This window comes from Schistocerca cancellata, chromosome 1 (assembly GCF_023864275.1).
Source record: "Schistocerca cancellata isolate TAMUIC-IGC-003103 chromosome 1, iqSchCanc2.1, whole genome shotgun sequence".
NCBI lineage: Eukaryota > Metazoa > Arthropoda > Insecta > Orthoptera > Acrididae > Schistocerca > Schistocerca cancellata.
This window is the reverse complement of record NC_064626.1, coordinates 1,111,931,065-1,111,951,023: the sequence shown is the minus strand read 5'-3', so window position 1 is coordinate 1,111,951,023 and position 19,959 is coordinate 1,111,931,065. Positions and strand designations below refer to the sequence as shown.

General features: G+C 38.7%; 1 protein-coding gene across 2 annotated transcripts in view; it reads left to right on the top strand.

The window, feature by feature from the left end:
- Positions 1–1,623: 1,623 nt before the first annotated feature.
- Positions 1,624–19,959, top strand: part of LOC126163032 (uncharacterized) — a 47,290-nt gene continuing 28,954 nt past the window's right edge. For both annotated transcript variants that reach the window (XM_049919909.1, XM_049919918.1), the window contains exon 1: positions 1,624–1,727. In XM_049919909.1, coding sequence (XP_049775866.1) covers positions 1,694–1,727 — 34 coding nt within the window. In that variant the 5' untranslated portion in view covers positions 1,624–1,693. The remainder of the gene's footprint in view (positions 1,728–19,959) is intronic.

Sequence of the window (19,959 nt, the reverse complement as noted above, 5' to 3'; positions counted from 1 at the left end):
TATCTATATTCTGTCAGCTACCTTGTGATGTGTAGGGAAGGTTACTTTGTGTGGCACTGTCACTTGGCCCTCTCCTGTTCCAGTCACAAATAGTTCACGAGAAGAATGATTGTGGTAAGCCTCCAGTACTCCAGGGGTGTTTCCCAATAGGGTAAGTCTCGCTCACATAACGATGTTGTAATCCCAAATGCGCTACAGATTGTCGACCGTGTTCGGTCATTACATGTTACACAATTACGATATTAAAACATTTTGTAGGTAAAACAGGTGATCGTACACTGCTGGGAAAAAATTTGCAACGTACAACGAACGTGTCCGTTAGGATAGTGAGGCGAAATTTGACGTTAATGGGCTATGGCAGCAGACGACCGACGCGCGTTCCTTTGTTAACAGCGCAACATCGCCTGCATCGTCTCTTCTGGGCTCTTGACGATATCATTTGGACCCTAGACAACTATACGGGTCAGATGAGTCCCGATTTCAATCGCTACGAGCTGATGGTAGCGTTCGAGTGTGGTGCAGACACCACGAACCATGGATACAAACTGTCAACAAGGCATTATGTAAGTCTGTGGTGTTTCCATAATAGTGTGGGTCGTGTTTACACGGAATGGACTGGATCTTTTGGTCCAGCTGAATCGGTTATTGTCTGGAAATGGTTATCTTCGGCTACTTGGAGACCATTTCCAGCAATTCATGGACTTCATGTTCCTAAACATCGATGGAATTTGTGTGGATGACAATGCGGCACGTCGTTGGGCCACAATTGTTCGCGATTAGTTTGAAGAACATTCTGGACAGTTCGAGTGATTTGGCCACCCACATCACCCCACACGAATCCCGTCAAACATTTATGGAACATAATCGAGAGGTCAGTTTGTGCACAAAATTCTACAACGCAACGTTTTCGCTATTATGGACGGCTATGGAGACAGCATGGCTCAACATTTCTGCCATAGAGTCCATGCCTCGTCGAGTTGCTGCACTACGCCGGGTAAAAGTAGGTCCGACACAGTACTAGGAGGTAACACATGACTTTTGTCACCTCAGTATAAAGGCGAAGACTGGACACATCCAATATTAGTGTCCACAAGTAGATGTCCGGAAACGTTTGGTCAGGTAGTGTATGTGACATGTTGGATGTGTGTGTGTTACGATATGAATGGGTACCAGGTATAGAAAGAGCGACTCGGAGACTTCATTTGGGATACACTGACAATGGTAGGTTATATTTGGCTTGGATGGAAATATTGATTTCAGGGCTGGGATCGCGGTCAGTGAGGGGGAATGACATGGAGTGTTTGGAGCTGCAGAGAAGGTGGAATGTGTTGATAGAAATCCAGAAGCAGGTGAGGTTTGTCAGGGATTGCAGATGTACACGTGAGCAGTTCTTAAGGATGAAGAGACAAGCTGAGTGTAGTTGCGAGAGTCGTTTCGTGAAACTAAAATAAATGGAACTGTACCGCAGAACTTTCCCACTGCCATTTGCACTTGTAAAGGATTAACAGTAATGGTAGCAGAGTCATTCTGCGCTCACCGACAGCAAAAAGCGCAGGAAATCTGCGGTGTCGCCTACACGCGGGAGCGTCTCTGGACGGCTCACCTGGCGGCGAACGGTGGTGGCGACCTTGGCGGTAGTGTTGCCTATAAGAGCCGCTGATGCAGCCGCGCCACACGTCTCCAGGACATCGCGATGCAACAGGCAGCAGCCGCCGGCCTTCTCGCAGGTCAGTTCACAAATATATACTGTCACTTCTCGAGTCCAGGTTTAAGGGGCATATACAGTGTGATTAGATGCACAGCTCTACACAAATATAGTGTTTCTCCTGACACACTCTTAAACTTTTTGCTGTGAGAATGTGATCGCATCTATTATGGATAGTTTCGGGGCCATAGTAACCGGAGAAACGGCGTGTATGATTCTTGAGGTACATGTTCATAAATAAGCCTGTCAATGGTAGTAGTCTACGACTTATTGAACTTTCCTAAACTAATGTCGGTTTGTTGCTGGACTGGAAAGGAAGGAAAAATGCTAATAACGACACTTCTTGACAGTCAATATGATGTTCTACAGCTGAAGTAAAAATTGTGTAGTGGAGTGGAGACAGAACAGAGGTCTACATCCGTTGCCAGTTAACTCTTCGGTATGGACCAAAACATGAAAAATGTCCAGTAAACATTGGCTCTAAAATGCATATCTTAAGAGCAATGAACACTTTTTCATCTTCGCTGATGTGATCTACATCTCTTCTATTGAAAAAGTGCTCATAGCTCTTAGCCCTTAATAGTCCAAGTTCCGTGGATTATTATTTTTTTGTTTTGTTTTAGTGCGTACTAGCTACCTCCTCCCAAAATATGTAAAGAGCTTGCAGCAGAAGAAATGTGTTTCATAGTGTCGAAGGAGAACAAGTACTCATAGCTCTTATAGTATTCATTTTAGAGTCCTTGTTCAATAGACATTTTTTTCTTGGTTTGGTGTGTCGTGCGTGTATTTTTGAAACACCCTGCAAAGCTTCATTCTCCAAGTGATTGTCATTTCCACAAGAAAATAAAACGATAACACTCCTCGTTTTTAAAAGTACATTTTTTTAGTTCACGTAATGCATTTCGGATTCTGTATGTGTTCAGGTAGTACAAATATATAAAAAACGTGCTTCTGCAGCAAATGTCAGCTTGAAGGAAATTTCTTTGGCATTATGGTACACCAGCACATCATTCTAAAAGCTCAATATGAACTACAAAACAAAACAAAAGAATCTTATTTGACTTTTAGCGGTAGTTTATTCGCACGGGAGAGGACCGCTGCAAATTGGTCGAAATGTCGTTTTCTGTTTTACTCTTTACAGAGTACATGTAACTATATAAGCTGCGTAAGTGACTTATCTTGCAAATAGGAGCGCATAACAGTAGTGTGTTCTACGTATAGCCCACATGCATAAAATTAGACATTATAAGGCTTCACAGAAGACGGCGACAGTTCTTCACACGTAATGAATACAGATAGCAGCAACACAGTAATTCACAGTTCAGTATTTGGTCAGATGGAAAAAAGTGACATATCTGACTAATACCTATAACTCTTAGATAATCTTGATGTGCTACAGATCCCAGTTAACGTACTGCAAATATCTATTCTTCGTACTTCAAATAACTTTCCTCATAGACAACAAAGCAACGTAAAACATATTTGACTGCTGTTCACAGTCCGTACGTATTTCATACAATCAGGCAACGTATAACTTCTAACGGTGCCCCACTTGAAAGTACAAAACCGTCTTAATGAAATTTGCATTGTACAAATCCATCAAATGATGCATGTAGCGAAAAACGTTACCCATCTGAGGCCATTAACGTTGGGAGTAGTACTAAATAAGAAAAGGGAGCAAATAGACATTTAGACGATTTTTATCATCTTATCTCAACGGTTCATAACTACAATACCAAGATAACTTAGCTGCTCTCGTTGCATTTTTCCTGAGATGCTTTCAGTGGATAATTCCACGGCTACTCTTGCACACATACGGAGTCACATTTAGGCAGTAATAAAACTTAAGTCACCATGGCCACATATGAAGATATAAGTTTAGAATCTCGCATATCATTCGGCATCTTACGCGAACTGTATCCAGTCGTTAACACTCAAAACAAGGAACTAATACAGTACCTGAAATCTAGTAAAAATGATGCCTTGATTTCGTAAGAAGACTACAAATATAATGTGTCAAAGCGCTGTCTAGTGCCTCCCTCGAGAACTGTGAACTTACGTGTCCGTGGAAACTCCAGGTCTTTCAACTATTGGCTATCCTCTGTGATATGAAAATCACGTAATTTCGCAGAAGGAATCTCTTTGGAATATTAATTTTCGAATGTAAATCTTTGCATAGGATCTTCTTCGGAATACTTTCAGTAGCGTTCTATGAACTCAGCTGAAATATTGGTTCTTATTTAAACTGAACTCATAAAACGATCAGAGCAACAATTTCTTTGTTAAATCAAGACACGAAAACCGAATCGTAGTACTCAATGTTTCAACACATAGGGATAATATGATCCCCGTTAGGAAATAAGTCGTATTTCAAAGAAAGCTATTTAAATAGTGAGTCAGTATGACAAACAAGTTTATCGTTTATGGGATGCGTTTTAGTATCTAATTTTCCAAGTAAGTTACTGATGGCATTGACTTGCTACTTGAAATGCTATAATGACAGGTTTAAGGTTTCAGAATCAAATTTTCAGTAACTTAAACAAGCAATATTGAATAAGATGACGCTAATATTGGCCATTTCATTACCGTTACACGACTATTTGCTTACTATCCGTTTTTATCTGCATATGACGTCATCTGAAAATATAATTTAATTCCTACCAATAGGTAGAAGAGTTCACGTGCGCCTGGATTTCCGAGAAAAGGATGAGATCACTTCTCTGATCAGAGAGAGTAGTTGCCAATTACTAGATGATTCACCTGTAAACAGCCCCAGCCTCTTTCGCCCACCTGACTTCAGCGCTCTGTGAAGCCAGTGTTAGTAGTTATATCTCGTAAGTACCAAATTAGGCACGATAAAATTATACTCTCATGAGAAATCAGTAAGTATAAATGTATGGAGATGCATATATTATTCTTTTCCCACATATTCACAGGTAACAAAAACAGAGAACCCTGTTTATTAAAAAAGTATAAGTGGGATTGTATGTGCTGGTTATATGTAACATATATTGAAGGCATCGTATGCAAACGGCAGACATGTAATAAAAGAGAGTAATTCTACATTACCCCTACTTGAATTTATTTTATGTGCGAAATTTGATATCAGGGGCTTATTTTAAAAACAATTCTCAGAACTTCTGGAATAATAATTTTCTGAGAAATATAGCACTGCCGCAGACTTCTGAATCCCTTTCGGCTGAAGTAAAGGATTATTTTAAATTATTGGACTGTTTCAAAAGGCTATATTTTCATCTACACCGGACATAAACACACAGTCTATATGAAATAGAAAAATCTAAAGTTGTAACACGAACCTTAGACTTTTTGACATGCGTCCCACTTATACTACAATGTACATCCAGGACATACTTCCATTCTCGACAAATTCTCTCCTTTACGTTTAATGTGTAGTTCTCAGTGACTGTCATAATTTATTTACGTCGGTGTCATTGGAGTAATGTAAATGTTGACAAAACGCAAAGAAACCGTCCTCGGAGTGCTATCGGGAGAGAGGTTGCAATATGGGAAGTATTTCCCACGGGCAACGGCGACCAAGTCGATGCTATAGCTACTGAATCAGGTATTGCAGCCAGTATGGTTAGGTATCCATCTTGACAAATAAACTCCTGTTCTCCTTATTTCATCCTGAGTTGCGACACTCGTCAATGCCCTGATATCTCAAGATACACGTGTTCTATGATTGGTCAATAGAAGAGGAAAAAGGGGTTCAACACACACACGCAAGAGAATATTTCCTTTTAATCCCGTTACATTCGACCTTTACAATAAAAACTATGCTATGGATCAATGACACTTATTTGCGAAGCTAAGATGTTATGGTATTAATGAAATGCCTGTTACACCAATGGGGTCCTACTTTTATAACTGAAAACATCATGATATTTGCAAGCCGAACCACAAAAATAAAGCTAAGTTCACAGAGGAAAACATAAAATGTTGAACCGCACTGGGCCCATTCCTGTTTCTAGCACACAACAATGACCTTCCAATGAATTTAATGGAATGTTCAAAAGCATTAGCGTTTGCTGATGACAGAAGAATAATAATAAAGAGCACAAACTCAGTTCATATCAGCTTCAGTTTTGATGACTGGTGATCAGGACTGCAGATAGACCGCAATAAAAGAATTAGGTATTAATCTCACAGATCTCAAATTATTCAATTTATAACACATAATATAAACCTTCTGGTTCCGGAAATGGATGTTAATGATACCATACTAAATGAAACTCTGTGAAAACTACCTAGATTAACTAGTTAAAAAGAAGTCAACAAACACAAATGTCATAAATGTAAAATAATCTATCATCGTGTTGCTTGAAGATCAGGGAGCTGAGTTATGTAACACACTGTCACTTGGTGGCGAAGAAAGCCGGGATAATTTTACTTCTCCTCTTGTTTTGCCATCTGCCTCCTTAGAATTTTTTTTTTTTTACTTTTAACTAATTACCATTAACATATGTGAATATAACCTACATTTTCTTTTTAAAAAAAAAAAAGAAAAAGAAAAGATAGGTTGGCCCTCAGTTTTAAAGAATATAACACCAGACCTAATTTTGAGCTTAGTTTTATGTATGTAATTTATTTTGACTATGTCTAGTTAGTATCTTTTGTTATAGGGCGAAATCTGTAATTGTTTCGTAACTTAAATTCTATTGTTGACGTATAATCATTTGGAAGACGAATCTTATATATTTGGCTCTATTCGGAAATCCAGCCCTTAATTAATTCCAAAGTAATTAATAGTTTTGTCAAAAGTATTGTTTGCGTAACTACATGCGTTAATTTCACGATTTAAAAAATTATTCGCCCAAACTCTTCTAGCAGAAGAAACTGTTAAAGAGACGAAATTTTTCGATGTATTCAGTTAATTTAAAGAGTTAAGTTTTAATTGTAATTTCTGTAAATTTAACTGCGAACAATGTTTAAGTTCAGTACCTGTTATTGTGAGCATATATAAGAGCCCAGTTTTTGGTCACGAGGCAGTCAGTCCATTGCTGAGTTTCAGACGAGTAATCTGTGTTGGTTAGAATGACAACAATGGATCAACTTAACAATTTAATAAGTGTTACACAATTAGACCGTGTGTTAAAACAGTGAGAGTGTCCGCTCCACACCTACCTTTCTATTCTCAAGAACTGTGAACTTTTTGACTAGGCTTTTACTGCTCGCAGATGTTCAACAATAAACTATTGTAGCAGTATGTGGATTTTCGTCTGATAACTATTAATGAGGCTTATGGGAAGTTAGAACAATAGTACACTGGCCATATACAACTGTGTAACATTGGGAGTTTGTGAAAAGTGAAAGTAAAAGACTGTGAATCGCAGCTGTGCATCTGTCGGCTACATAATTTACAGTAGACAGTACTGCACGTCCACCCCTTATTTTTCAGCCAGTATGTCGACACAGAGGACAACAAACGAAGAAACAAACTAGGCAAAAAGTACAACTTCATATTAGTTTCTGCAATATTTTTGTAGAGTAGTGGAGATAAAGCAAAGCAACTGTTTCGTCGGTAATGGAAATGAGCGTTTGGCGTCATTGGCAGGGAGGACCCTTGCGGGGCAAGTCTGGCCGCCTTGGTGCAGGTCTTATTACATTCGACGCCACATTGGGCGACCTGCGCGCGGGATGGGGATGAAATGATGATGAAGACAGCACAACACCCAGTCCCGGGCGGAGAAAATCCCCTACCCAGCCGGGAATACAACCCGGGCTCGAACGTAGGTCGGCTATCCGTCACGGTGGCCAGTCAGCTATCGGGGCGGACTGTTTCGTCTGTGAAAGCAAGACATAAGAAGAAAGTGCAATGTAAATACCCACACACTCACCAGAGGCTTCTTCAGTCGTATTAAGCATTCCATTTAATAAGAAACTTCCTGGCAGATTAAAACTGTGTGCCCGACCGAGACTCGAACTCGGGACCTTTTCCATTTAATAGTTAACTGTATCTGCTGCTAATAATAAAAGAACACATTTTCAATTGAATTGTGATTTAGAAAACTGTAATACAAGATACCTTGGCTACTTTCGGAACTGGGTTCTATACTCTGGTGTGAAGGTCATAATCTGCCCCAAATCAAAGGACTAGGAAAAACCTGTTAATTCAACCTGTTAATTCAAAAGAAAGTTATACGTTCTTTAGTAGTCAGTTCGTCTTCAGTCTATCGCGTTATCTGCGTTCAACAACAGACTTTTCCCATTGGATGCGTCGCAAGTGGCAGTTCTCTTCATAAACCTGTTTTTCTTACACTGTGCACGTAACTAGTCTCCCGTTCTAAATGTTATTGTACTCGCCTAGATGGAATATATTTAATATAACTGTGAAATAAGTGGATTTTCTGTTAGATTTTCTGTGTTTAGTTTTGCGTCTGTAAACAGGAATACTTTGTAGCACTTTAGTTGTTTACGACGAAGACCTGTTTACAACGGAATAGATGCACTTCTCCGCTCTTATTATTGTAGCAGCACCCTCAGAGTGTCACAGTTAATGTTTTCAGAATAGTGTCTTCCTCAAGTCTCCATTGCCTTCACGTAAGAGGAATATGACAAGCTTGCAACATTACTGATATACTGTACATTAGGCTGCGAACTGCTCAGTATCATGCTACTGAAATTAGAATTAACTTTTATTGCTTCTTCGACAAAATTGTCGTATTTGTCTTCAGGTATTGTGCACCGTTGCTACAATCATACATATTCATATTAATACAAAAGTTGTAATTTAGAGCAGTTGCAGAGAGATCTGTGAAGTAGTTTTGGTTCTTTCTTGTGATAACATTTTCTTTGTTTATTTTTCTTAGTAGATGCTCTCGAATGAATAAAGTCGGGATGTATGTTGGGTGATACCCTGGTCTATACGCCTCACTGCTGGAAAGCTATTGACCTATTGACAGACGTCCACACTACTCTGGAAAATAACGAAACGAAGCTAAACAGAATATATTATCGTATCATGTAGAATAATAAAACAAGTTAAATTGAAGCATACGGCACGGTATTACACATTTGATTTGTGCACCCTCTCTGTTCTTCATTTAATCACAAAATTATTTCATAATGATAAGTATATTCGTCTGTGGCGGTCAATATCAATTTCGCAGTGTCACTATGTTATTAAAAAGCTGTCATTGTTCCATCCATTTATGTCACACATAATTTAGAACCAGTGTATCTTGTTGATAATATCATTGTTACATATTTTAAAAGATTTTTCATTTTACACACCACAATGTTTACGCCGTAGAATCAGCGTAATATAAACACCAATGAGTTCATTAACCATCATGCGACAGAGTCTACACACAATATAGTAGCAATTGCATAGATATCACAATTTACAGTGTAATATGCATAAAACTTCTTTCCATTCTAATTCGTCGTGTGTGCTTTTGAGCTTCTGAGTTGGACGTAGCGAAATTTATTCGAACACAGACAACGTTAAAGAATAATCTCAAAAAATCTCCAAAGAATGTAGCCAATGCATTTGTTCAAGAATTTGGAGTACATTAAATCAAAAAGTTTTACAAATACAAGTGCTATTTTAAATTCGTGTCCACTAGATACGACTACAAACAGACAAGAGAGAGACCACAATATTTTGCGTTTTTTTTTTTTTTTTTTGTTCTTTCATTAGTGACAAGCGAAAATTTATCGACAGAAACGTGTTTTGCTCAAGCGAGTGCCTAATCGATTTGCAAAAGATACGAACGAAAAAATAATATATATGCCTGCCAAAATTGTGAAATATCCAGAAAGGTAGGAGGAAATGAAACTTCCCTCTTCATATCCATTTCTTTTCCGATACGGTTGCGGGACTCGGCTGTTCGATACGGGATGTCAAATCAAGCACCTTTCAGCCGTCTGGTTTCCAAATTTATTTTATTTGGCAACCAGTTTCGGCGATTTACTACGCCATCTTCAGGCCCCTAACCGACGTGTCGGAAGATTCCACCTCGGTTCTGGTGAAAACAGGAGCCAGCAATACTGGTATTAGCAGATGTTTGTTTGCTATAGCCATCACTTCAACCATCGTCTGCCGACTTATTCATGGGAGGTATGGTGTTACAAACCTTTCGGTATTCTACATTTTTGTACCTCTAATGACGCTGTTTATAGTATTAACGGTAAGAAGACTAACGTACAGTTACGGTGTAAAATTTACGATATTTTCGATTTGGACTCTTTCGTAGTTCACTTACTTCATTCACTTTTTTAATATATACTTTCTATTGATCTATATCGGTGGAGATTCTCCTTCATAATGAGACCTGCATCTGACATTGAGTAATTAAGTTAACTGATTTTAAAAATATACCCGATGCATGCGAAAATATGAAAAACTGTAACAGAGAACAAACGGTAATCCTAAAAAAAGTATAAGAACCTACAGACTATTGAGGATGTTAGGTAGGTATGTTTTCAAAGATGGAGAGTTTACATAGGATATGAGAGAACGGTACTGCGTAAAACTAGTCGAAAGACTAATGCCGGAAAAAAAGACGTCCACTAAAAGTTGTAAATTACGAGCACTGCATCCTGTTTCAATGAGTGACGGGCGGAATACGTCTCACGTGACGTGGCAAACACGGGCACCGCTTCGTCACGGTCAAGGCTGCGTGGGGGAAGTGAAGGCGGGCAATCCCAGCAGCAAATTCTTCCCCCGTCACTTGCTCTGATACGTCACTCATGCGATGTGTCTCGTCATCGTTAAATAGACCACACAGGTCCTTATTTTTGTCATTTTCAGTTCAGAAACCAACACGAAGACACTACGACATGTGAAACTAGGTAGAGTTTCCCTCATGCACACTATTCGAAGTAGAGCTGACAGTTGATTTAGCTACTTTTTATATAATCATTACACATGTGTTACTGCAACTAATGTACTTTTTGTGACATTCCCAATATTGAAATATACACTACTGGCCATTAAAATTGCTACACCAAGAAGAAATGCAGATGATAAACGGGTATTCATTGGACAAATATATTATACTAGAACTGACATGTTATTACATTTTCACGCAATTTGGGTGCATAGATCCTGAGAAATCAGTACCCAGAACAACCACCTCTGGCCGTAATAACGACCTTGATACGCCTGGGCATTGTGTCAAACAGAGCTTGGATGGCGTGTACAGGTACAGCTGCCCATACAGCTTCAACACGATACCACAGTTCATCAAGAGTAGTGACTGCCGTATTGTGACGAACCAGTTGCTCGGCCACCATTGACCAGATGTTTTCAATTGGTGAGAGATCTGGAGAATGTACTGGCCAGAGCAGCAGTCGAACATTTTTTTGTATCCAGAAAGGCCCGTACATGACCTGCAACACGCGGTCGTGCATTATCCTGCTGAAATCTAGGTTTTCGCAGGGATCGAATGAAGGGTAGAGCCACGGGTCGTAAAACATCTGAAATGTAACGTCCACTGTTCAGAGTGCCGTCAATGCGAACAAGCGGTGACCGGGACGTGTAACCAATGGAACCCCATACCATCACGCCGGGTGATACGCCAGTATGGCGATGACCAATACACGCTTCCAATGTGCGTTCACAGCGATGTCGGCAAACACGGATGCGACCATCATGATGCTGTAAACAGAACCTTTATCAGTTGTCTGTGACTCAAAGAATCCAGCAGGTATGTTATGCTGTGTTGATCTAATTTCTTACAGGCCTTCTGAACACAAATTATCATTTTAGTACTAATATCTGTAAGTTTATAAAACACATTCTGTTATGTAAGTTTTGAACTTGGTACCTAAACTATTAATGAGTGATTTGCTAATGGCAGTTCTTATACAACACTTACCTGGGCGCTTTCCGAAGATGTTTATACAAACTAAATTTCACTTAACTACAGTTTAAGACAGGAAGAAAGTAGGAGAGCACAGTACTCATTCTATAAAATATGACTATAAACTCCCCTTCAACTACCTGCTCCTCTTGCTCTTCAGCTCTCTCCCCTCTCCCAGCAACCTCCTCCTTCATCTCACCATCCCTCTCTACTCCACCACCCCCTCCCCTCTCACATTCCTCCTAATCGACTCGCGTTCCCCTCCTCTCCCCACCCCTCCTCTCTCCTGAGCCACATCCGTTTCTTGGAAATAGGCTAATGAGGGAGTGTCTAACTCGAAACACATATTTATCTCCCCCAATAGCAGCTCAGTATTGTAAAACCACCTTTCTCAGTCCCCATTTAAGCCACACTACTTGTTTGGAAACATGTCAGACAGATTCTAAGCCAACGCACATATTTAGCTCTCCCAATAAAAATTCAGTACTTTACTGCCACATCATTTCACCAAGTCACTAGTTTTGTTACGGATATTTAGCCCTCCCAATAACGTTTCAGTATTTTACTGCCAAAAGAATGTTATAGCACTCTCAAGTTTCAACCCTTCCTAAGCCACACCGCTTTCTTTGAAATAGCCCACTCAGAGTGCTTCTAAGCCAATTGTGCCATATATATTTAGGTCTCCCAGTAACACGCCAGTATTTTATTGCCATAAAAATGAAACAGACAGTCAGAAAGCTTCCTGCAGTAAGGACAGAAGAGGGAACATGACATCGTTCTCATACAGTGGTGATGACAATTGCGTAATTGTCCACTTCGAAAACTGAAACTGACACATACATACATTGCTTGTCTGTCTGCTACGCAGGTTCAAACATGCCTGATAACCATACATCCCTAGAAAATGATGACACTTGTAGCTCGGAACAAAGTCTGGAAGTTTTTCGTAAAATTTTCAAAACACATCAGTGGCATTTGCTACATCTAAAACCAGTGTGCTGAAATTACATTTGAATAATCCATTTACAACCACTGTCATAGATTTTCATCATCATAATACATCTATAACATCAAGGCTACAATTACATTTTCTAACTGTCTGTTTACTTCTCTTGGGTGTGAATGTGAACGGGTCTTCAAAGTTTCATTTGTATCTATGTTGTACCGTGAATCTGAAAATGCAAATGGTGCGCTTAAGTAAACCTATCTGATAAAAACAGCTACCAAATCCATCTGAAACTATTGCAATTAACTTTTACCAAAATTAATTGGAAAACGTGAATATTCATACTGAAGAAGAAACTGTTCTGCGAAATTCTGTATTATGCAGTTCAGTGAACACGGCTACAATACGTGAAGTCACAGTACGTGACTTGCAATTCCAAAGCCGGCTGGTGTGGCCGAGCGGTTGTAGGCGCTTCAGTCTGGAACCGCGCGACCGCTACGGTCGCAGGTTCGAATCCTGCCTCGGGCATGGATGTGTGTGATGTCCTTAGGTTAGTTAGGTTTAAGTAGTTCTAAGTTCTAGGGGACTGATGACCTCAGATGTTAAGTCCCATAGTGCTCAGAGCCATTTGAACCATTTGCAATTCCAACACACGGAACTAACTGAATAAAAATTCTACTTAAAATTACAGACCAAACTTAGAATGAATTACAGGTAAAATGCTTCTGTGAAAATATCTTGCAAATCTATGTACGGGAAGTGGGTAAACTACTGTAAATGATGTACACACGAATGTAACACTGCACGCTTAGCAGGTATGCATGCATAAGAAATGATGTCTGAACTGAACTCCACCTGAACTGACGCTGATGACAATTTTGAAATGAAATGCTTAGCTTGAGTAGTGTTATTGTGTTATGACTACGCTGACGTGACAAAAGTGCTAGGGTAGCGATACACAAAATACAGATGGCGGTAGTATTGCCAGCACTAGGCATAGAAGGACAGTGCGTTGGCGGAGATGGCATTTTTATTCAGGTGATTCATATGGAAAGGTTTCCGAAGTGATTATGGCCGCACGTCAGAAATTAACAGACTTTTAACGCGTAATGATAGCTGGAGCTAGACTCAAGGAACCTTTCCATTTCGGAAATCGTTAGGAGATTCAGTTTTCCGAGACCCACAGCGTCAAGAGTTTGCCGAGAATGTCGAACTTCAGGCTTTACCTCTCACCGCGGACAACGCAATCCCCGACGACTTTCACTTAACGACTGAGGCAGCAGCGCTTGCGTAGAGATGTCAGTATAGCAGACAGGCAACAGTGCGTGAAACAACCGCAGAAACCAACGTGGTACCAACGACGAACGTATCCGTTAGGACAGAGCGGACAAATTTGCCTTTATATGCTATGGCAGCAGACGACCGAAGCTAGTGCTTTTGCTAAAAAGCACGACATTCATGGGACATATTCAGTTCATGCACAAAATCTTGCATCGGCGAATGTTTCACAATTATGGACTTCCATGAGGTAGTATGGCTCAATATGTCTGCAGAGGACTTCCAACGACTTTTTGAGTCCATACCGACGAGATGCTACACTATGCCAGGCCAAAGAAGGTCCGACGCTTTGTTATGAGGTATCCTGTGACTTTTATCACCTCATTGTCATTTTAAAGTGACCTTGCAGTACAAGGAAAAGCAGCTATGCTAAGCACATCATGATTTATGTTTTGAGAAATTGTGTCTGGCTAAGTGCAGTGTGGCTACACGTGAGGAAAAGGTGGATAAAATTAAACTTTATGAGTAACTAAAATAAGACTAGCATTAAAAAAACTGAAATGTGAATTATGATGATCATTTTTTAACAATTACTACTGTCTTCACAAAATTCACTTCTTAAAAAATAAAGACACTGATGACACGGTAAGTGGAGAAATCATGACTGAGTGGAAGCTATGTGAGCAGATAACCTTGCCTAATCGCGTCTGGACTAACTGACCCACATCAACAATGAAAAATTCTTTCTCAACTTCACCATAAATTACGTGCGAGCAAGCAACCCAGTGACAACATTACCTGAATATCTTCACACTTTTCAAATTAGTCTTTACAAAATCACATTTCCAAACGCAACATCCTCTGATTTTGCGTCTCTGTGTTATGCTAGTTATATTCAGACTGCTCTTTCAATTACTTCTCACTAAATGCTACACAGGCAACAGCAATGCTAATGACGGCCAAAGATCACACTGCTCGTACACCAAACCTCTGTGACGTAACGTACCGACTGTTGAAAATTTCTGTTTGAAAAATATTCATTGTACAGATATGAAGTATGTCACAGCGAATAAAAAGAGAGCTCAGATCACCTTCACTGAATACCAAAAATAATCAAGAGACCTTACAGTTTTCACAATAGATCTATAACCAGGGTGTTACGTTTTGTGAGTGGTGGCCGTGACAAAGTTCTCGTCCAGTGGTGATGACAAATGCATAATTCAAGAAGGCAATGTCTGTATTTTACAGTGTCTGTAGGCTATAGTTTGATGCAATGTTTCTTTGGACATACATGCATGTCTAAAGAACCGACACTGCTAACCACTGACAGCCGTATTAAATTATGAAATGCATTGGCAAATTGCGAATACGATTGTACATCTGTAACACGATTTACTAGTAAAATGTCAAAATTTGCGTCAGACCGGGACTCGAAACCGGATTTCCCGCTTTACGCGAGTGCTCGCTTTACCAGCCTCGGCCATCCTATCACGTCTGCAGGATCAACCCAAACTTCCGTATATTATAGTGTCTACGTCCGATAGTGCTCACATACAAATGTATGATTCCTGCACAGGGAGAGAGTTTGTTTTGCTCGTCAGACTGCCTTGCTCTGGCATGAAATACAGGAGGGCAGTGTCTGTATTTTACAGTGTCTGTATAGTTCCATGTAACACTCCTTCGGACATTGTATAGTCGTCCAACGCTAGGCAAGTTAAAGCAGGCACGCCTACATGCAGCTCAGCTGGCACGTGTTGGCCAGACACACATGAAGACCGACTTTCGTTTAGAAAACTTACATACTCGCACTTACCTGCATTCATCTTCCGTGATGAGTTTGTAGTACCGGCTCTAGATCTCTGCCTATATCCTCCCAAGCTCAAAGTTTGTATATGCAAACTGTAACAGAACGATGTCACCTTTTAAATGTGTGAATAGCACAATCTCTGGTTGTTTTCCATCTAATAGGAAGTTTTTCCTGTTCTGCAATTCAGTCTTTCACTTCATTTTCCGCAGCCATCTTAAACTTCAAGCAATAAGTGCAGTTTCTCGAATTCCGTCTCTAATAAATATTATGTCATTATCATGTTCATTTAGATGCTAGCAAGAGAAGTAATCACTCTACCAATTCATTTGGGTTATTGCACTGGCGACAGTCGATATGTGCTGATGGTTCGTTGGAGGCTTCTTCCAATCTTTAACGTCAATTTAAATTTCGTTCTCACCATGTCTGTACATTCCAATGCCAATATGTATTTCTTCACCTCTCAGTGATGATCCTACACCTATTTCAGGCTGAACAGTAGTGGCATACTTGCAGCCTCGGTTGGAATTTACTGCTCTGCAGAAGAGATAGTTTTGTTCATAAGCATTGGTAGCCCGCAACATCCTTTTTTTGCGTTGATAGCTTCATACGTATATTTCAGAGGGCAGTATGTGTCTAAATATATGTGTGTAGGCGTCGCAAACGGGTGCTAACATAACAATGTAGTTGCCTGTACTTCCTGTTTTAACATTAGCATTTTGCAAGAAAAAAGATTTGACGGTATAACCAATTCCACAGCTAATCCAATAAAATATTTTTGTTTTGCTATATTTGAAAGTTTTGTGAGCATAATGTTAAACAGTTCATTTGCCGGTACTTAGTACAGAGTACAGTATTGCACTGTTCCAGATAAAACGTGATGAATTTTGATGATAGTGTTGCCTGCGTTGTGACGAGAGTCTACATGTTATTGCAAATAATGTTCAAGGAACTATGGGTATAAAAATGGAACTTTAATCACCTGATGTTTTTTGGAAGTTTTTCAACAAGCCTTCATTTCCCAAACTAACAACTGTAGATGGCATTGAGTCCTGCTTCATATAAAAGTTTATCCCACCTTCACAAACACAGAGGGTGCTCCATGTATGTGACAAAACCTGATGGCTTCGTAACAAGTACATGAATATATTGTCTACAGTGTTCTCATGAAAAGTTAGAAGTACGTTAATAATCTGTTCACCAAACATAGATTTTCAGTAACAAAAAATACTACTGTATATCATTTATTATTTATAATATTACACACATTATTGGTTGCACCAGCGATCAGCGCTCTGTTTCAAAATCTATTCAAGATAATCAAACTCTCATCATCACCTCCATCTTTAGTGAGGCTTAGTACTGTTAAAGAAAAGAGAAAAAGCTGAGATAATGTATTTAAAAAGACGATATTAGATCGATTGCTAATGAAAACAAGACCGTGACTACTTAAATTTTAATGGGAAACATGTACTATGAAGTTAAATATCTTTCCTCACATTCTTTATTAGATTAGTTAAAGATAAGAACAAAATGTGAGATACTGTACTTAAAAACATATTCTGAAACCCCTAAATGAGAACATCCTTAATGTAATTGACAACACGCTTTTAGGGCAGATCTCGATAAGAGGTTAGGGTAAGGTAAAGTTTTCTGACATCGCATCGTATATAGCGGTGCTAAAATGTTTTCTTTTTTCTTTTTATAAAGTGGGTATGTTTGCTACACCTCTTACATGTAGCATAGCCCAACGTAATAGGTGCTAGGTTGGCATGATTTTTGATTTTACATAAGGAAGTACGATTGCCGCAAGAGAGTGATCTGTCATTTTCCTATAGAAATTGATCTTATTACATCAATTTTATGTTGTCAAATGGATATAATACATATGAAAGAAAAAAAAAAAGATCAAACAAAACGCATTGTTCAGCTACAACAAAATCTTAATATAATGTTTCCGTGCCATAGGCTATATTTTGAAAATCAGGAAACTGTTGTTTCAACTTACCTACTACGAAATTTAAAGAAGATACGTCTAGGTGAATACACTAGATCACTAAAAAGACGTGTATTGCACAAAAGTAAACTGTTGCGAGCCTACCATAGCCACAGAATGTAGACATCACAGCTATCTCTAACGTAACCCAAAATATCGAAACATCGATTCTAATAAATGTAGATCGATGCTTTAGGTTTTATTCATGGAGGAATGGTTTTACTAGAATAACAGATCGATTGCAAGCAAATAACAATTGATGTAACTCAGTAATCGAAGTAATAAGATTATAAATTGTTGAAGATAAGAGATCAAAACAAAATTCAAAAGATCATAATTTCCAAAACTAAACAATGTGGACGTTAGAAAAAATTGTAAAAAGTGTATGCGGACGCTAAATTAAATGTCCAAAATTGGGAAGAGTACGCATTAATGTGAATGTATGGTATCCATATACATATGCGCATATTGAATGCTTGCTGCAACCAAGTGTTAGTGACGAAATTGATACGCATAAACCATACAGTATTGCTTTCTGCATGCATTTTAGTTACAGTGAGGAATGTTCAGAATTTCAGCTGTACCAAATTGCTAACTGTACGGAATGGTTTAGCAAACAGCTGCATCTGATAGTTGAGTGCTTAAAAAATTACTTATTCTGAATCAAACTCTTGAATATTGGCCGTGATGAGGAAAAGGCGTTTTGAACAGCAGTAATTTATTACATAATCAAGGAACGCAGAAAATTCATTTATTAAATATAGGGATCGTTGCCACTTTACTGGCAGATTCCTAGAAGCTGCACATGCTAGCTGTAGTTTAAATTATAGATCTAATATTACAGTGGCAGTAGGATTTCAGAGTCTGATGAATTATGATGCTCATTTCACAATTATGAACCCTTGCGAACAGTTGTAAGAAATTGAAAATAAATCGCGTTAATCTTTCTGTGATTGTAACAAACATGGAAAAGTATAAAACATTTACTAGAATAATTGCAATGAAAAATCATCACGATAGAAAATATCTTTTGACATAGTATTTAAATTTTGTGCCATGATCAGCTGAAAATTTGTCTCATATTAAGTGCTTGAGGAACTGAAAATAACAAAAAAATATCTCCCCGACGGAGAACAAACTTATCTCATTAATGATAAACTCATGTTTCCATACAAGTGTGTATTTGGTGAATCCGTTTTCTTGGGTGTACAGATGACATCGATTGAAGCGTTCAGAAGCTTGCTGACTAGTGAAACAACCATCAAAGAATATGAATATAAATAGCATTCAAGGTGTGGTATTTATTTAAATGCACGGCATTAGAAAATTACTCCAACTTGTATTTGAAAACTGATGGATCGCTATTGACCGATGTCTTTCCAGATTTCTGTGTAATGTGTGTGAAAATAATAATGAATCTTATATTATAATCGCGATTTTAATGGTCTTTACAGCTGGGCAATGGGGCAATACCTACCATTCTCTGATTTTGCATGGCTATGACTACCTGTAGACAGTTTCATTGTAATGAGCATACCAGATGCTTCAGACATATGTCACGTGTTAGAATTACATCTGGAGTATCCGGAAAATAGCCATGAACTGCATTCCGATCTACCGTTATGCCGAGAGAAATCGGTACCACCACCATCAACAAGCCAGGAATTCCAAACAAGCTGATGTCCACGTGATACGATAGAAAAATTAAGTCACCACAGAAATTGAAAGTAGTGCCTAAATAATAATCTTATTCGAAGTAAACGTCACTAGACAGCACCATTTCGTCAAGCTGCCTCGATGAGGCCATATATTGATATCAATACTCAGTAACGCATGAGTGTAAAAAAAGAATTAGAAAATATTTTTTAAAAAAAGTTACGAATGACAGTGTTTAGCACAGTGTTGTTTTTAAGGAGAAATTGCTGGTACTGAATTGAGTAAACTTAACACTGGTTCTGTTAAACTAATAGCTGTGGGAAGGGCTAATTTAGATATTGCTAAGACGATTCTTGTATATTACCGTTATGCTATATGTTGAAGAAATTTGAGGCAGCGAATGTTAAACCTGTTTTACTGCCACAGATTGCTGCATACATCACCAACTACTTCATATATTCATGATGATATTACGATGGATGAGCATAGGTGATCTGACACTTCAATTTATCCCAATAATATTTACAAAATCCCATGTGCTAGTAAAAAGAATGTGGGTTTCATGAAATATGAATTATCAGGGGCACTACTATAAAATTCAAAAGAATGAGACGAAAAATGTACTCTTGCAACTGAAACAGAATGCGTAATACTTACAACGAAATTTGTGAGAAGCTCATCAGTTATGGAACTAAGTATTGATGATTACAGAGAATGTGTGTTCCTGAATGATGATGATAAATA